At 31.6% G+C, this 19,844-nt stretch overlaps 1 protein-coding gene across 1 annotated transcript; it reads right to left on the reverse strand.

Annotated features, from left to right (window-relative positions):
* Positions 1-6,895: 6,895 nt before the first annotated feature.
* Positions 6,896-9,725, reverse strand: LOC100371269 (cyclin-dependent kinase 5 activator 1-like). Its single transcript, XM_006818458.3, has one exon. The coding sequence runs from the start codon at positions 9,458-9,460 to the stop codon at positions 8,555-8,557; it is 906 nt and encodes a 301-aa protein (XP_006818521.1). The 5' UTR covers positions 9,461-9,725; the 3' UTR covers positions 6,896-8,554.
* Positions 9,726-19,844: the final 10,119 nt, after the last annotated feature.

Consider the following 19,844-nt stretch of genomic DNA (forward strand, 5'->3'; position numbering starts at 1 on the left):
ATGCTGTTTTCTGTTATTAATATTGTAGTTTCATGTCAACACATTATACAATATTACTTTGCAAATCTAGTCTGTCAGGTTATCATATATCAAAGAAATGAACAATACTGAAATCATGACAATGCTCCAATTCTAGTTCCATTTAAAATTATATATGGTCAAACTATTTGCAACAGAACAATTTAATGAATTTTAACATTTTATTTCAGTCTACAGTATGAACTAATATTTTGATGTGATTTTTTTTTTTGGATTATTCTATATATTAGTTTTGCACACAAAAAAAAAAAACGTTCAGGATTCAATTTAGTGTAATAGAGTTCCCAGACATCCAAAAAAAAAACACACACGATTTACCACTGCTCACTGATGCATAAATATAAATAGCGTTTTATAATTTTCCTCGGCATTCAATGACTCAATATTTACTTAATTTACTTTAACCGCTTATTCATACATCGCTGGCTTATGTGTACAAGAATGCGGGTCTCAATAATGCCAATAGCAGCGTCATTCTATCGTTGCCACATTTCCAATACATCATGGGAACACAATAAAATGCAGGAAATAAACTCTCAAAGCTTATCATAATCAACTTCCATATATCACAAAAATGCAATTTTTCTTTCTAAAAATCACCATATCTATCAAAATCGATATGAATGAACATCAGTTCTTTCACAGATTCAACAAAAATTTGCGTTAATATTTCTAAGATTACCAGTATTACCGAGGTTTATTTTCAGATTTTGTGATCATGTTGTGTGAGATCTTTATCGCATATACCACAACACTGGCATACCTTCATCTTATATACCATTATTTATATAGAAATTTTATATATAACATTTAATGCCAACACTTTCACTACATATTACCTGCATATATATTTTTACAATAAAAAAAGTAACCTGTAGTGAAGAAATACTTTTGCTATTGTTATTTTTACACACACTACTGTAAAATGACTTTAAATTTCGCTGATTTACCATTTCAGGCATATTCAGTGGGTTTTAAATTCACGGTTTTATCATTTTAATAGATAATGTGTTCTATGCTAAATTTTACATATTCATTGGGTTTTAATTTAGCTCATTTTCCAGTCAGCGAAATAAGCAAAATTAAAACCCAGTGATTAATTAACCCTTTTACAGTATTTTATTTCTTCTTTTATCACCTTACATCATGAAGAACATAGCTAAACTAATAATACCCTGCTTTTAGCAGCGCAAATAATTTCTATGATCTGTATTGCTGTACAAGTTTCTTCCTCATAAAATTCCACAAACACAAAACAAACCAGTTCAATTTGACAAATGCTACTACCGGGGTATATTAGTTTTGGATGCACTTACCTAAATGAAGGAGGTGTGTGTTGTCGGCCTTTATAAAATAAGTCATATGTTGAGGATCCAATACCCAATAAATGCAATTTTTGGTTTATTTACATTTCTTATAATTCAAATATGGTATAGTCATCTATTTCTCTTTTTCATCACTATGGCAACTAGTTTTTCCATCATCCATCATCCACAATCATCTACAGAAGATATTATGTCAGCCATTTTCTTGAATTGAAAGTCAGAATGATTTGTTTTTAGTTGATTTCACTCAGGAAATTGATTGTCATAATGATTCACAAATCTATTTCTTAAAGCTGAATATTTTCATATTTTCTTTTTTTATCAGTCTTAGTTGACAAAATGTGCAAATTGCTTAGAAGATAGTATTCTCGGGGCGGAGCTAAGACACGCACCACTATACCATGTATTTCTATGGGTTCTGCTGCATGCTGCTGTAGAACACCACTTAAAGAATCAGTGAAAACATTCTGGGCAACCAAATTTATATATGTTGCACATCTTGTTATACTGTTCAGAGGAGTCTCAACAACTAGCCCAGAGTACAGAGTTTTCGGCCTTTGTTTTCACTGTGATGGGTTCCAGGCGGTGAAATAAACCATTTCTCTTTTGACACATATTAAAATGAAATTCAAATTGCATTTTGTGAAGATAGCAATTTTCTAAAATTTTCCCACAATCCAATGCACTCTTCTAATGGAAAGTATGTGGTTTGACCTGCGCTAATTACTGCTAGTGACTCATTCGATGCTTTCCAGTCACCTAAAAATACCCCATTAAAGCATGGTAACGTCTCAGTTTTTACTCGTTGATCTGCGCAACAGTCAAAGTCGCAATCTTTGTTTATACGAAACCCATATATCTCGCTCATACATGGACGAAGACTACCACTATTTAATAAAAGAACACAATATGGTCATATGTTTGCAATATGTAGTATGGGATTTATATTGAATAGTCACCGTGTTTTCCATTTGAAGCAGTTTGCTGTATTGTATCAGAGTCATCATTACAATCTTTTGTCATTCAAAACAAAACAAAAATATTGTTACGTGCATGATTTGTAGTTTGAGAGTGAAATAATATTTACAACAATTTCTGAAGATCAAAGCAAAAAAAACAAACCGAAAAATTAGCATTTTTGTCAAAATAAGCCTTTGTGCCCTTCACGTTTTTAGTTTATAAGATGAGTATCTTTTGTAGATCTGTGCCGTGGGCGTTATTTTTCTGAAAACAAACACTGATAGTAAGCATATTTACTTTTATGCCAATTATTTTTTCATCTGAAAACATGATCTGAAGCATCTTCACAAATAAAAAAATACCACCCACAGGTAAACATGTTGTTATTATTTCTCCAATTAAAGTCAGTCGTAAATATTGAAAACAATACCGGTATAGTTCAATCTAAATCTAATAATGGCATTTTAATCTTATGATACCATAATGGTTTACACAATAATTATTATGTAGAATATTTAATCCCAAACATATTGTGGCATATAAGCTTTTTATTGAAATATTGCTAAGTTGTACGGTCTCAGATTTGAGACTAGATTTTTTGCATATTACTTATTTTGTCATAAATGTATGCGCTAAACAATGATCTTATGAAATGATCAAAATTAAACTATTTTAATTTTTTTTTTTTTAAGGCAGGAGAGTTGTTACAATGACAAAGAAGATGCAGCATGTGGCTACTTGTTAGCCAATCAGGAATAAACAGGTGATTATATTCATGACTACTTTTTGACTAATCAGAAGGGTTGTTACAACAACATGATGGAATTTTCAGAAAATTGATAAGTAGGACATGATTGGGCAGATAATCATAACTCTTACAATATTTTATCTAACTTTAACAATTTTCTCTTTATCAATTTCTTTAGTTTGCAGCTGGCTGATATAATCGACTTATTAAAAAAAATCAATATTTAAAGTAAGCTGGAATTGATTTGTCCTATGTCAAAATATTCATTTTAAGTAAGGATCAGAGGATGCAAATATTTTTTTTATTAATTTTAATATGTTTTATAAAAAATTCATATTATATTTACCTTGATTTTTTTTTCTAACTCGGAAATATTATGAAGATCATCAAAAAGTATTTTCATCGGATATTCACTGATTTATCACTGATTATCAAGTTGAAGTACAAATATACAAAACTCCATATTTTTATCACTATCCACAGTTGTCATATAATATTAAATTTATGACAGATTTGATTTATATTATTTGTTCGATTTGTCTGAGAATACAGGAACTATTTAGTATATTAAAATTGTAAAGTAATATGGAAATTGTGTACACTATTTAAAGAGGAAAAAAGCTGTGTTGAGAGCACCTAAACATCAGGTTATGAACCTGTGACAACGTACATCTAGATAGTTTGTTATGAACCTATAAACATCACCTAGACAGATAGATATGAACCTGTAAACAACACCTAGACAGCAGGGCTATGAACCTGTAAACAACACCTAGACAGCAGGGCTATGAACCTGTAAACAACACCTAGACAGCAGGGCTATGAACCTATAAACAACACCTAGACAGCAGGGCTATGAACCTATAAACATCACCTAGACAGATAGATATGAACCTGTAAACAACACCTAGACAGCAGGGCTATGAACCTGTAAACAACACCTAGACAGCAGGGCTATGAACCTATAAACAGCACCTAGACAGATGGAAGGTTAAATTTTCCTAGGACAAAAACAATTCATTTCTGTCTATATACATTAGCATAAGTACATGACAATGCACCTGATATAGTATCACTTTACATATTCATTTGCCAACATAAAGTTCACTTTGGAAAAAAAAAATATGGTCAACACAGCACATAGCTCATCTCTTTTTAACCCATTGTATGTCTATTGATAAAAATATAATCAAGGTATATTTTGGAATGTCTGAAAATATCAGTGCATCGACCTACAACATTTGAACAGGAATATACACCATATAAATTTTGAATATACTGCTAAAATTAAGCCATTATTATTTTCATGTTGCTATGGTTTTTGCATCATAAACAATTCCAGGGATAGCGGTTTTAAAAAAAATTATATGTCATGTGTCTACATGCTAATAATATGTGTTTCTATCCTCAGCCGCATGCATGGTAAATCAGTCACACTGGTTTTAAAATATAATTACTTACAGCACGACAGCAAAAAGCATTATTAACATGTTTCATTTCATTTAAATTTTGCTGGTGAAAAAAGCTGCTATATTTTGAGTTGCAATAATATAATATTTAAAAATCTATAAAAAATTTAAATCACTTATACTCCACTTCACTTTTGATGTAAAGCCTGTCCTCAATATTATTCATTTTAATATTCAATTGGAATGAGAAGTTTTGTTTTAAATTACAGAAAACAAAAATCATAAGTCGTTCCTTAATAATTAAGACTCAAATTCAGTTGAAAATAATCTATGCTTGAAATAATCTAAATTGGAAAATTGTGTCTATTTAGAGACTGATTGTTTCCAGGTGAAAAAAAATTCACAATTCTCACATGCTAGGGAATCTAAATAAATCACTCATCAATTTACCTGTCTTCGTTGCTAAGCAACCACTGATAGAACAGATTTGAGAATGACGTTAATACTTAATTCCAAATTCAGAAATTAACCTCATGCAGATTGAAGTCACTTAAGGCACACAGGGAAAAAAAGGCTATTTAAGGATGTCAATGAGACATGAAGAGAACAAGGAAATAAAATCTCTTCTTGTCATTGTCATTTATTTCAAATATTTGTTTGTATGTGGAATTAAACAAGTCTAATATAATTAGACAAATGTCAGTACTGCACAGACCGTAAAATAATAAAAAAAATGTGAAAGATAATACAAATAAATTTAAAATTAAATAGCGACACTCCTCAATAGCATTCCTTTATAAAATATCTAGAGCATGCCATCATTAAAATGTAAATATTCAAAATATGTAAAAGATCACAGTAAATATATCAAAATATACTTATATCATTTGTATTTGTTGACAAAATATTCTAATTGTGATTGAATTTTGGTAAAGTATGGTATTAAAAAGTTGGGAAAGAAGGTTGGTAATTTGTATATGTACTGAGAAATGAACGAGACAAATGGGAATCTACTAGTTCACTTTTGTTGTTAACTTGAGTGGTCAAATAGGGATCATCTCAAGTTTACCCATACAGCTATTTCTTCTCTCATTACTGTAGAATACTTTATTTTCGCTTGGAATTTATTTTCGCTATTTTCGCTGAAGGGATGATTCAGTGAAAATAAAATCCAGCGAATATACTTTTTTTCCTATATTTCACATTCAACTCATCAAAAATCAGTGAAAATAAATTCCATACAGAACGCCCAAAAAAAGCCTTTTCAGCGAAAATTAATTCCAGCGAAAATAAAGTATTCCACAGTATATATTTTTATGAATCCAAGTTTTATGGTTTTGTGTAACTGCACAAGTGAATTTTAGCGAATCACAACTAATTGAGTAGTACCGGTATATAGATTACAGCCCTTTGCAGTTATTAATCTTTTCAACTACCGGACTTTTTCACTCAAATTATTCTGCACCATTTTTCTTATATTCTTCAATGTTTCTGGAAATCTAATTTTGGAGCCAACAGACACTCAAAAAATTTGGCTATTTCTGTTCCAATCTTCTAAAAGAAAGTGCAGACTATAAACAGAACTATTTTGTGAATTTGTGAGAAAAAGAGGAAACCAGTGGAGAAGAGGTTAATCTAAAAGTCCTTAAATATTACAGATTACATTTCACAGGAGATAAAAATTTGCAATATCAAGTCAGAAGAAATTTTGAATTAACATCATATTGCACCGAGTTTTTGAGACGAAATATCATAGTGACATTCATAAAATGTTGTCATTGCCAAAATCAAATCATAGAAATTCCAGCAGCGAAATTAAAGTTAAATATTAATGACTTGTTTTTGATTCACTCTTATTCCATATACTGTCTTTGAAAAAATTCCAATTTCGTGGAAAGTATCAAATCTGTATTCATTAAACTTGGAATGTTGTATAGATGGGCCCTTAGCCAAGTAATGATCTTCCGTGCAAAGGAGAAAGAACCTAAAGATTAGATCTTACTTGGATAGTTAAGTGGACAACGCTAACAAGATATGCATCTTGTAGGGCACACTCTGATTTAGAGAATTTTAAAGTAAATTTGTATTAAATAATATGTGCAGTCCCCCCCCCCCCCAATTTGAAAACTTTGGGCGAGTCGCAGGATTTTTTGAAAAAAAATGTCATGAACAAAGATAAAAATAAAATTGCTTGATGTGGAAAAAGGAAGGAAGAAAAAATTGTCATTTGGCACATTTACAAAAAGAATTAAAATCCCAATGTACCCCCCCAAAAAAAAGATGATTTCATCATCGCAAGTCCTCAGTAGAATCCTTTTTTTCTTTGAAAAGCCTAGAATGGATATTATATGATCTTGTATCAATTGGCATATTAAAATATTCAATAGAATTATTCAATCAATAATTTGTCAATATCCAGGGAGAATTTGACTTTAATCAAGTAACATTTCTGTCTATATAACCAACAATAGATTAGCAAGTATTTAATAGGGTACCAACAAAAATCACTCATTAAAAATCTAAGACATCAGTAAACAGTTTATATTTAAGCTAGCTTTTCACAGCCAGCAAAATTTATTCATTTACCCATGGTCTTATTCTTTGGTACAAAAATAAGTAGGCAGTGAAAATTATACAACATGAACTATGAGAATTGTGACGAACGTGATCTTCAATATACATGTACACAAAAGAGCTGGCAACCCAGGTGTAATTATATTGTTTTCTGCCAAAAATTGTGATATTTTGGTCTATTATTTACTAGTGAACCTGTGTCTGTCAAGCTTTTGTGATCTATCAGATCTCGTATAAATTCCAACATTCGGCATCATAACTTTACAAGTAAATGTCCTTTTTATAAGTTAATCTTTTATAAATTCTTAAAATAATTTTTAACATTTGTACATTGCACATTTCCGTCTGAACAAAAATAAAATAAATGCTGTTTTAGACTTATCACACTGATATTTACTGGCAGGAAAAAAAATACAAACTGTGATATACTCTTGGACGATTTTTTTTTTTGTTTTTTTTGTTTTGTTTTGCTTTGTTTTGTTTTTGACATTTTAAGACGTTTCTGATTTGACACAGGCAGGAAAAATTGTGATATTACAGGCGAGATGAAAAACCCATCATTCGCCTCTTGCATTTCGACGCCTTGGATTTTACTAAGCTGCTATATAAAGGAGAAACTAGTTGCTCAAAATTTGTACAAAATGACAAATACATGACCTGACATTAAACATGGTTCCGTTGGACATTTTTAGAGAACGTAGTTTTCTTTAATAATGCGGCAAATATATACACTATATCCCGGCACTATATCTACAGGCGTCTTCAAGGTTTAACATGGGGGCCCCTCCCACGCATTTTACAGTGACGCACTGAAAAACCTCGATTACTAGTATGTACCTAGGGCAAAAAAATACAAAATATGACAGAATTGCAACACAAAAATAAAATTATTGAACGGAATGCGAATATTTATAAAATTAACTTGTTATTAAAATTAAGCGAGACACATTTTGCAGTTAAAAAAATAACTGAATTTTTCGCAACAAAATCTATTAACATGTAAGAAAAATATAAATTTTATACAAAATGCAAAAATTCTTTTTTTCAAAATAAATTAATAACCGAAGCACTGTACATGTGATTCAGTCGCTTAGAATGTACAACGTAAATACTTGAAATACAAGAGTCATCAACGGGAACAGAGTGACATTATCGTCAAACGAAATACGATACATCTGGAAGCGGGAAACGCATCGCCCACATATTCTACGCCATATTGGGTGTGAAAAACCGCGTCTGTTAATCATTGTGCGCTGTGACGGCAATAGCTATTTCCAGTTCCATATAAAGTTCGATAAAGTTAACAAGACGGTGATGATTTATATTCAATTCTACCGGCGGTCAAGTCCATTTCGAACGTAAAACAAATATTTCTTCCGCGAATGGTTTCCAATGGGCGCTTTAAAAATGGCGTCGACTTGTGGCGATTTGGCTTCCTGCAGAAAATCTACGAATTAAGAGTGTACTAGAGACAGTCAAACTACGACGTTTCTTTGACATTACGAATACGATTTTAGCTCGGCAAAGATTTCCGTGAAGTACGAGCCCTCTTTGTTTATTTTGAGCATATTGGCACTACAGTCATTGATGATCTTCAGACAACGATCCCAGAATTTATCCTTGTCTTGTTCGACTAGAAACGGCTTGAGTGGATAGCTTATCTCGTTCCCCATGTAGCTATAGGAAAGATACAAACACGTTAAAACGACAGCTTGAAGCTCAGACTCACTGACGATTTTATCGTCGACTAAGTCCCGACAGAGCATGTATACGAAGACTAAATTTGCTGGCGTGATAAAAGCAATGTCTTGCCAGCCTTGCAATAAAAGGGAACGGTCGACTGCACGAAGCCACATGATGGCATCGTTACATTCGAAGTCTTTGAGACACGAACATCGGCGGCTGAGGAAATTTCCTAGACATTTTATGAGTTCGCCGGTCGAAGCTTGAAGCGATTTCTTGGGAATTGGTGATTTCGTAACACCGTTCTGTGATTTCTTCAAAATGTGATGGCCGTGTTTCGGTTTGTCGCAGTGCGAGTTGAGGTTGAAACAGGAATACGATTTCTTAATGCTGGAAATAACCCCATTGCTGGACACGTTGTTATAGTTGTTGTGCTGCTCGACAGTGTTCGTATTTTTACTTCGCAGCACGTTGTTGTTGTTGCTAGGTTTGTTCTTCTTGCTGGAAACGTTGAACATTTTCCAGCTTAGAGCGCTGATGAACATCGCAGAGTGCTTTCTCATGGGTTTTTCAATCGATGGTTTAGTAGTGGTCGTAGTGGTGGTGTTGATATTATTGTTCTTAGAGTTGTACAGCGCATTTAAGTTTGTCATGCTCACCGAACATTCTTCGTGTAATGCAGACTTTCGTGGCTTGGGAGACAGAGAAAGTACAGTACCCATCTTGAGACAGAGAAGTGATGAAATCCCCTTTCACAGAAAGAAATGTCAAAGATGAGATCACCCGAAGGATGGAGCAGAAAAGCTAGTGAAATGATACCCACAATCTGATGTCCCTCACATCGGCGATGAGATGTGGCTGCTACGTAACCGGTTGCAAAATTCCAGCTGCGGACGTCTGACAACCGCTGCTTGTTCTCATCAGAAACAGCACATCACTACAGCCTCTCGCTTAGGAATTTATGAAGATGTCTCATCGCGCGCACGGCTCTTTTATATCGACATGCTGATTTGTTTATTGTTTACACAACGTATCCCTTAGAGCTTCACAGACACGCCCGGATTTGGATAATTATGTAAATATGTTTGCCAAATATGGAAATAAATTGCCCTTTACGGATGAAAAGATGATGTCATGGTTTTGTGCTTGAGTAATTTAACCAATCACAGAGGACTTTCACATTCACCTGCTCATGCCAAATGATCGGACCGCAGTGAGCGACGGCAATGATTTCCTTGATAGTGAATCCTAAGTGCGCAAAGAAAACACATCAATTGGTCATTTGTTGACACAGTAAACACCCCAGACCGTTATTAATCGTCTGTCTGATGAGTAATAACGCGGTTTTAAGGTCAGTTGTCATGGTCATGAACCTCTTGCTCACGTCTTATTCTCTGCATTTCATCTCAACGTTTATTTCCTGTAACATAGTTCTTTATCGGAAATAAAACTGATTTTAGACTCAGAGCCAACTGAGATATTACTTTAATTAACATTTTCGTGATTCATTTATTTTACTTGTTTTAACTCGTATTCTCATCCCGTACAAAATGTCCACTCAACGCATACTACGATTGTACGTGTTCGGAATTTCTGAGTTCTAGGCTAAGAAATCAAGTCTCGGCGCTTCCTGATAAAAACAGTAATTTCGTTCCGTCTCGTTCTCGGCGATTTGCTGGTTGTTATCTTCAAGAGCTTTAACACTTTCAAGTTGTCCACAATTATTGTTGTTTATTTATTTTACTCGAATTAGTTTTACGATTTAAACAACGTTTAATGACATTGTACAATATCCCCTAGCCTCATAGAGGAGGCAGAGAAACCTTGTCGTTGACGGTTAATAAACATAGCGCAACGTGATGAGAATATTACTTGTAACAACCCCCGAACAGAGAAATACTAGTTTGCGATGTTGTACATTTTATGTCTGTGGTTAACTTTTATTTATTTATTTACCAAAAAAACAACATATTTTTGGTCACAGCGCCCGCTCCTCCAAATTGACCGAAGACATTTTATTTTCCCTTGCATACAGCCTTGTAGAATAGAAAATTTCATTATCACTGTAAAATAAATTTCCTTTTGGGTTGTACCAATGATAATAATATTCTTGTTAAACTAAAACAAAATAATTATTAGAGAATGATTATATAATACTGTAAAAGCAGGAAGTAATAAATACTGTATGAAAATAAACGTAGTCAAGTAGTTGACTATTACATTATCGTAAAATCTTTGTTGCTTGTCACCACAAATAGCATTCTATTTTATATAGTAGGTTAAAATTTATTATATTTGCAAATTGAGCTGAAACAAAAATATATATGCCACACTATATGTATCAAAATATGTTTTATTTTTTACAGGTAGAATAAATTCCATTTAAAATTATTTTTTCTATCTGTGATCTATTTGGTATGTGCAATTTTTACTGTATAGGTATTAATTATTCATAAGGCTTTATTTTTGGCAATTTAGCTAAATGTGCTAAATTAAAACTCAATTAATATACAAGGTTAATGAATGTATTGTTTCCTTCCCAAACTTTAACTTGAATTACAACCCCAGTGAATTTATACGTGACAACAAATTTCCTAAAATTAAAACCAAATGAATATCTCGCATTTTAAAGTATCAGAACTGAACAGACAGTAAACAACTGTTGAACTTGAAAACTATTATTAATTGGGCCTTGACAGGTTGTTTGGTCAAGAGTTGTTTTTGTTTACAATCCATCAACATTCTGCTGGTCCTCGTTTTGGTCTTGATTGTTACATAGTATGCTGACTCCTTGCATATTTGCTAAACAAGTGTGATCACGATCTCAAAAACGACAAAATTACTGAAATTTATCTGAAGATCATTAGACTAAATCTTTTTTTTTTTTTCATCAAAAAAATAAACCTTGTGCATGATAATAGCTGCCAAGACACTAATACCCCTGTACTATAATTTTCATTTGAATCTGAAACATAAAAGTAAAATAAAAATTATTAAACTCACCTTTGTAAAATAAATTAACACTTGAAACTATAAAATAGTGAGTCAAGCTATGATTCAGACATGCCTATTTAATTTAGAGAAAGTGATAGCTTTCATTAATTGCCATAGCAACATATAAATGCTCCGGGACAACAGCGAACAAAAATTAAGTGTGTACTTTGATGAAATATTCCACAGGGGGATTTTAATGATCTGCGCTGACAGTACCAGCGTATATACAAAAGATGCATATGTAGACAGATAGCTATCATGTCATATTAGTCTCAGCCTATTGTATATTTTGGAAATGATATTGCCATAACTACATGAGATGGAGAATGAATACATGTGCTTAAATCATTAGAAGTATGCTTTTATACATCAAATGTAAATTGAAAACTATTGTGAATGAATTCAAAAATGAATAAAATAATACTTGGTAAATAAAAATGAATTGCATACATACAGAAATAAAATGAGAATATTAAAAAAAAATACTAATAAATAAATGGGTAAATCAGAGTGAATACATACAGAAAATAAATTAATGTAATGCTAAAATAAAAAAAATACCATGAATAATAATAATAATAAGACTAAATAATGAATATATAAATAAATTAGAGACTAAACAATGAATAAATTTAATTGATCTAATAATCGATAAAGATGTAAGTAAATAAAAGATTAAATAAATAAATTAGTGGAAAGACTAATAAAAGATACATAGAAAAATAAATAAGTAAATAAATAAATAAAGGAGGAAATATGAATAATCAATCATATGGGAGCAAAAATAAATTGCGAGTGAATAAATAAAATAATGAGTAAATAGATAAACAGAATATGATAAAAGAATTTATTTAATGAATATGGGTAAATAAATTAGAGAAATAAGCAAATATTTAATAATTAATATATAAAATAATGAAAACAATTAAAGTGGTAAAATAATTTGTTTTGTTTACATATATTTATATTAAATTATGTAAATTTTGTTTCCGTTTCATGTAAACCTTCAACAACCAAAGGTTAACTGTTGTGTATTGTATTTTTGACCGGCTATGACATCATTTATCCACAGATCATTAAAACTCCTGACTGTTAAATGATGGATTGGCCACTCAGCAAGCTGAGACTTACAGTGTTTACCATTCCTGAAATATGAATGAATATGTCAGTATTAGATAGAAATATAAAACAATCCATCAGTGTTGTGCTACCAGCATTAAAATGTGTGATTTATTTGAAATAAAACTGAAGAGTGAGGGATCATAGATGCAGCATTGTAAATTTTTAGATGTGTTGCTTTTACAAAAATGTTACGGTATTACTAAACTTACCAGTTACCTGCTCAGACACAAACAGAAATAGGCAGGCAAGCAGTCGTTGCACTAATCTGTTAAAAATTGTGTTGGTTACTGTTGTTAAACAACGTTCTTGCCAGAATTTCTTGGGAAAAACGCACAGTTTTGATGATAACTTAATATTAACAATTAAACATGGGTACATTGGTTTTAGAAAACAAATTGGCCTGAAACAAATTATTTATTTTTCTAATCGAAAAACAAAACAAAATTGCATTGAAAATATCCTATGTGTTAATTTTTGACTGATGGTTCTGGGCCTTGATTATCCCATGCAAGCAACACCCAGGTGTGTGAAATAAATAAAGTCTGTTTTGGAAATCAAATTAAGTCATCTATTATTAGGTGGTATATTTCAGCATCTTGAAAAGAAAACCAGTACATCAAAAATCTAGACAGCCAGAATAAAAAAAGAAAAGAAATCCTACCTGTCATAACCTGCTGTCCAAATGACTGGTCTTTTTGAGTACCTGTAGCAATTTTTATATCATTTATATCCCGAGTGATACTGTAAAATACTTTATTTTCGCTTGGAATTAATTTTTGCTATTTTTGCTGAAGGAATGATTCAGTGAAAATAAAATCCAGCGAATAAACCTTTTTTCCTATATTTTACATTCAACTCGTCAGAAATCAGTGAAAATAAATTCCACACAAAACACCCAAAAAGTCTTTTCAGCGAAAAATAATTCTAACTAAAATAAAGTATTTTACAGTATTTTATTTGGTGGAATAATTGAAAAATTTGTCAAACTATTTATGAAATTTGATCTCGAGCAAAGTGGGCATGTCTGGTTGCTAAAAACAGTAAAATTAAAGAAATAAAAAGTAATCAATGATATTGTGATTTATAATATTCTAATTATTCCAAGGAAAGACCAATTTTATAAGTGGGGGGGGGGTCATTTTTTTCTTTATACATAATTGCAGTGTTGCTAAAGAGAGTTCAAACAATTAGGAAAATTTGGGAGTGTTATTGTAAAAAAAATATTTATCCAAAGAAAATAGTCTGATTACCAAAACTTGAGGCCAAGAAATAAATCAATTTGTATCAATTCAAATGTCAGCTTTCTCTTCAATGTTTTTGTCAGTATTTTCGAAAAAACAAACCAAATAATATGAAAATAAAAACAAAAGCAAAATTGATAACAATGCACAAGTATCAATTTTACCAAAACATTTTTTTTCTGAGTATATCTGAAGTGTTGCATCATGCAAAATAATTAAATAGAATTAAATTCAATAAATTTATCACATTTTGACATACTGGTATATGTTAAATTCTCTAATTAAATTTCATTGTGACATGAAAAATTGTCATATATTTGATCGAGGTAAAAAAATATTTTTAAAATTATGGCAGTTATGACTTCATATTTAAAAAGTGTATTTTTGCTCCAAGGTCACATAATGATGGTGTGAAACCTAAAGTCAAATCAGATGTGTTGTCATGTACAGGTATCACCAGATAAGGCCATACTAACACAGTACATGGCCTTGCATCGATAAAGACAGGATTAGATGTACTTTCGTTTTTAGAGTTCTGCAAATAGGATTAATTCATTAAACACATCTGAAAAGAGGTTAAAAATGTTTGCATTCTGTTTTTAAGGTCATTGGCAGTCATTCAAACTAATGAAATGGCATTAGCTTCTGTTTTTCCAACAATTTCTTCATATTTTTAATAATGTCAAAATGAGAAAAAATAATCCCAGTATATGATGATATGTGATGCAACATAGCGTACTATATTTGCACTATTATAGAAGCACATCTGCAGTTGAAGCGTATTTAAACCCAAAATTGGCTGTATATTAAATCATTAAAATAATTACTTATTCAACCATAGAAAAGTCTCTGATTTACGTAAGCACATGTGCTTTTTGATAATACTATGAGGCTATTACGAGGATACCACAAAGTATGCACAAAGACAGTACAGTGGTAGTATCAACTGACGCGCGACGTACTGCCTGAGTGCATACTTTGAGGTATTCTCGTAATAACCTTATTATTATACATCTTTTCCTTCCAAGGAGACACCATGGGATGCCGGAATCCAAAATGTTTAGAACAGAATCAGGGAACTTCTTTGTGTGGAGTCCGGTCAAATTCTGGTGGCAACCATCTTTGTTTTTATTGTTAGAGGACGCTTATGCATGTAATCATTCCATATTTGGAATTTGCATTTCGTAATATGCCGCAAAATTACGGCATGCTGTAACTTATGGTGTTACGGTGACAGATGTATAATAAATATTTATAATACTTGATTGACTAAAATATAATTTTCATGCTGTTGACATCCTATTTATCATGAGTATCTTATAATCTTACATGTATTTATTTAATATAACAAAAAAAGTTCATTTTGATTTAAGTTCTACATAGATTGAAAAATAGGAAAAAAATTAACAAAAAACTTTGTCCTCCATAACACTTTACCAGCTGAGAACCTTTATGGATAGCCAAAATAAATAGGAAAAAACTTGAAAAATTGGTACAAGTTTCTAGCAATCAGCAAACTTTTCACAAATCATCAGCGATTTTCAGAGACTTTCACGAAACTGTATTGAACATTAACAGCACAATACGACAAAGGACTGACACCAAACCATGCATCTGCCATGTTTGTTTTCACTCTCGATCATGTGAGAGTATTGAGTGTTGACTAATTGGCACTGTTTTTTTTTTTTTTTAAACTACAGCAGGCGCAAACAAGATTCATACAAGTAACTTTCCTGGGAAACTCCCTTTCAATGTTGCAATATCCATATTAACTCCCCGTACGAATCTTGTTTGCGCCAACTGTAATAATCAATAACAGGTAGAATTACAAAGAATATTCATTGAGGATGAATTCAAACTTCTCTTCTCATTAAATATACATACAACGCAGATATCCATAACAGTGTTTGGACAGTTTGAGCTAAATTCAAACTTTTACTCTACTGAGCATGTTACTGCACATATATGCAGTGCATCATGGGAGAGAAACCATCTCATTCTATATACCAGTACTAGTAAATAAAAATCATCCTGAAAAATGATTAAATTATTGTTTTAAATATTTTAGCAATATATTAGATTCATATCAATAATAATATACGACTTTTTCATCCCATATCACCAAGAAAAATTTTTTGATATGAAGAAATCTCACTATATTAGGACTGGTGGAAAAAGGGAAATTAAAAAAAAGTTTGGTGACCTTATTTTTTTTCTTCCCATTTTGGGTATCGTGATGACTTGTACCCATAATAATAATGAGAGTGACATATATTCCCCAATTGAGCTCAGACTTTCTTAATATTCACTAATTGTGCAAATTCATTTAAACCTTTGGGAGCAATGATGTATATGTAAATTTGCATCCATCATGAAGTTAAGTGCTTTTTCAATTTTTCCCCGCTGTTTCTGCAATTAACTGATATTAACTGTTATAATTACTGAATGTTTTTCATATGAATTTAATTGAAGGTATAGTGGTCATCAAGCAGAATGTTCAAATTTCATGTAAATGAAAACATGCAGTGCAAGGTTGAACATGGTGCATTGCGATAACTATACTGCCCTTTAAGATGACATACCTTGTCATGTTTAATATAGGTGTGTCCTTAGGGACGACGTCAAAAGATCGATGTCGGATAAAAAACTTATTTCCTTTAGTTTGGGGGTGGGGGGTTTTGACCTCAAAAATTTTCCATCCTACAAAAATGATTTTATTTTTTAATGAAGTCAAAAAAATCTTGGAGTATTTGTAGTTCGTTTTTTTTCTATCCAATCATGAACAGAAATAACCGAAAAGGGGAAAGAAACAGAAAAATGGTTTGGTTCGAGTGTAGATTTGTGCGTCAAATGAGGTGCATTTGTAAAATCTGTTTACACCCACCCGACAACCAACTGCTATGCAATACTACTGTCCAATTATCAATTTGTATTTAATGGTGAATGTAGTCTGACGCCATGACCAATATTTATCAATTAAGTTTCAGTGGGGGGTAGGGGGGTTTGGAAAAAAAATAAAGGAATTAGGTTTTTTATCCGACATCGATCTTTTGACGTCGTCCCTTAGTAGCACTGACAATGTGTTTATAATAATCTATTTTTTTTTTCTACCGGCGAATGACAGCCGAAAAATATTGAAATGTTCATGTCACAATTTGTTTCAACTGAAAACCAAATTTTTTATTTCACATTATTATTCTGTTACATTTGAAAAATTATACCCCTGAATTCTGGTTCCCATATATTGACTTGTAGCAGACTAGATAGGGACAAGTCAAGAGACAAATACTCTCACTTCTGTAGTAAAACCTGTTTATGCCAATTATATTTAAATTGGGACTTTGTTTTACTGTGAAGTTCAGTTTACTGAGTCTATAAAGAAGGGAAACAGTTTCCCATTTTGTACAAAGCTACAAAGTTCCCTCAGGCTGTACATATGTACTATAGGTCATTACCACTGACCAAATCTAATAATAATGTAGTCTTCAAATGTTCCACAAGTGTAAGATCACTAAACTTATTTCAGTCTCACATATTTTTTTACTTTTTGTTTGACGTATTAAAAACAAATCAGTTATCCGTGAGCTAGCTGATATCTCAGCAGTGGTGGTATAAACATCAGTTGTAAATCGACTGTCATTTGATGTACACATGCTCCACATAATAGAGCAGTACTTAGAAGATTTCATATAGCCAAATCATTGTGCTATTTGTTCATTATTAATAAAACTCATTCATTAATATGTATCATTTATTTATAAAATGAGGTTCAATATTTGCTCTATTAGAAGCCTGGTGCATGTACACACACAAATTCTATGTATTGTATTTTAAGTACAACTAATTTTGTCCATTATAGAGACATTTCTGTCATTTACGTAAGCATAAAAATTATATAAAACCCTTTTGGGAAGCAAATAATACAAGCTTATTACATGGATACCGCAAAGTATGCAGAAAGGCAGTACCGCGATCCCATCGACTTTTACATTCAATGTAAACAAAGGAAAGTATTTGAATGTAATTACCAGTACGTGTGACATCTAAGCCGATATGACATGCCACTGATGCACAAAAATTTGCTGTAACACAACTAATTGTCATTGTCATACAACAGAAAGTTGTATATTGATATAGTGATCATGAAAAACTTTCTTAATATATTTTGTAATTTCATAAAATAAAATTCACATTTTATAAACAAAATAAGTATAAAACTAAAGGAAATCAGGAGGCCACAAACATTTTTTCTCGAATACCAACCTTTCCAACAGTCGACCAGCTGACTCGACTTGATTTTGCATGATTTCTTTTTTGACTCATGATCCTGACAGAATCAGTCCTGTTTGAGGGCTCACTGATGTAGTTTACCACATATAAGGTAGAAATCGAACAAGTAATTGTATGTTTTGGAATGAGTACTATCTTTTTTTTAACGAAACAGTAAATTCTATTGTATTTTAATAAAATGTTAAATTTTAACTTATTTTTCATATGGTGTTTTTTTAAAAATATTTTTAGGAAATTAAGGAATTGAGTAGTTATATATATTATTCTATATTTACAAACACTTACAGTTTAAAGACCTTAAATTGTCAGGTGACTTGGTACCAAGTATTTTTCATGGTTTGCCTTTCAGTTTTATGTATTTTAACTTTTCATGAACAAAAATCCATTTTATTATCATAACTGTGGCATAAAATCACTGCTCTAATATTCATAGTCACTTTATTATATCCAGTTTAGGGCTATACATGCAAGTTCAACCTATAGGCAGAAAAAAAAAACATCATAAAGACCGGGACTTGATATGAAGCTGTTTACCACTGCAAGACTTGACAGGAACCCTGCAGTGGCCTTTAAAAAAAAAAAAAAAAAATTGTTAGTAATTATGTCTCGTTAGGTATCATAGTCCAATCATTGTTCCCTATTATTGCAATTACATTACATGGCTACATTATACTTAAGAGTACGGGTACAGTCAGACCTGACGTCATGGTTACCAATAGAACTTAGCAACTGTCATATCACTTCATATAGTGAATTTTTAAATGCATAATTGAGAGCATACGATAATTTAGGTAAATCGACTTTGGTAGTTAAGTAGTACCTACTACTTTAAGTCATGCCTATTTATTAATGTCACGTTGTGTATCTTGTTTAAAAATTCTTACCTATTTATTAATTTGAAAAAGAATCAATTTTGATTTGTTCTTACATGTAGATAATTAACGTGTTTTTTTTTGCTTCGCTGTCGACTTTGTCAAGCAAAGCTTATCATAGCGTCCGTCATCATCAACTTTTTACTTTTTCGACTTCCCCTTGAAAACTAAAAGTCTGATTGCTTTGATACTTGGTGTATATGTACCTTGGGTAGACCTCTCTTAAATTTGTTCATTTTGTTGTGATATCTTTAATTCTCTAAATATTTTTGGTAAAAAGTGATTTTTTCAGCTTCTTGTTGAAAACAGCAATTCTGATTGCTATGATATTATACATATAGGTACTACAGGTGGACCTCTCTCAGATTTATTCATTTCATGAGGATATATTCATTTCTCTAATTAATTTTTTTTAGTAATTTCTGGTAAAAAGTGATACTTCTTGTTAAAAAAACTGCAGTATATACTTTACTAGGTCTTTTTGTAGTCATTTAGTCACAATCAGAAGGTTAAAACAATTATGCAGATAAATACCTTTGCTACTTTAAATCTTAATTTAATAACAGTAAAATTATACCTGTGACGTA

Source organism: Saccoglossus kowalevskii, chromosome 7 (assembly GCF_978046115.1).
Source record: "Saccoglossus kowalevskii chromosome 7, keSacKowa6.1, whole genome shotgun sequence".
NCBI classification, from domain to species: Eukaryota; Metazoa; Hemichordata; class Enteropneusta; family Harrimaniidae; genus Saccoglossus; species Saccoglossus kowalevskii.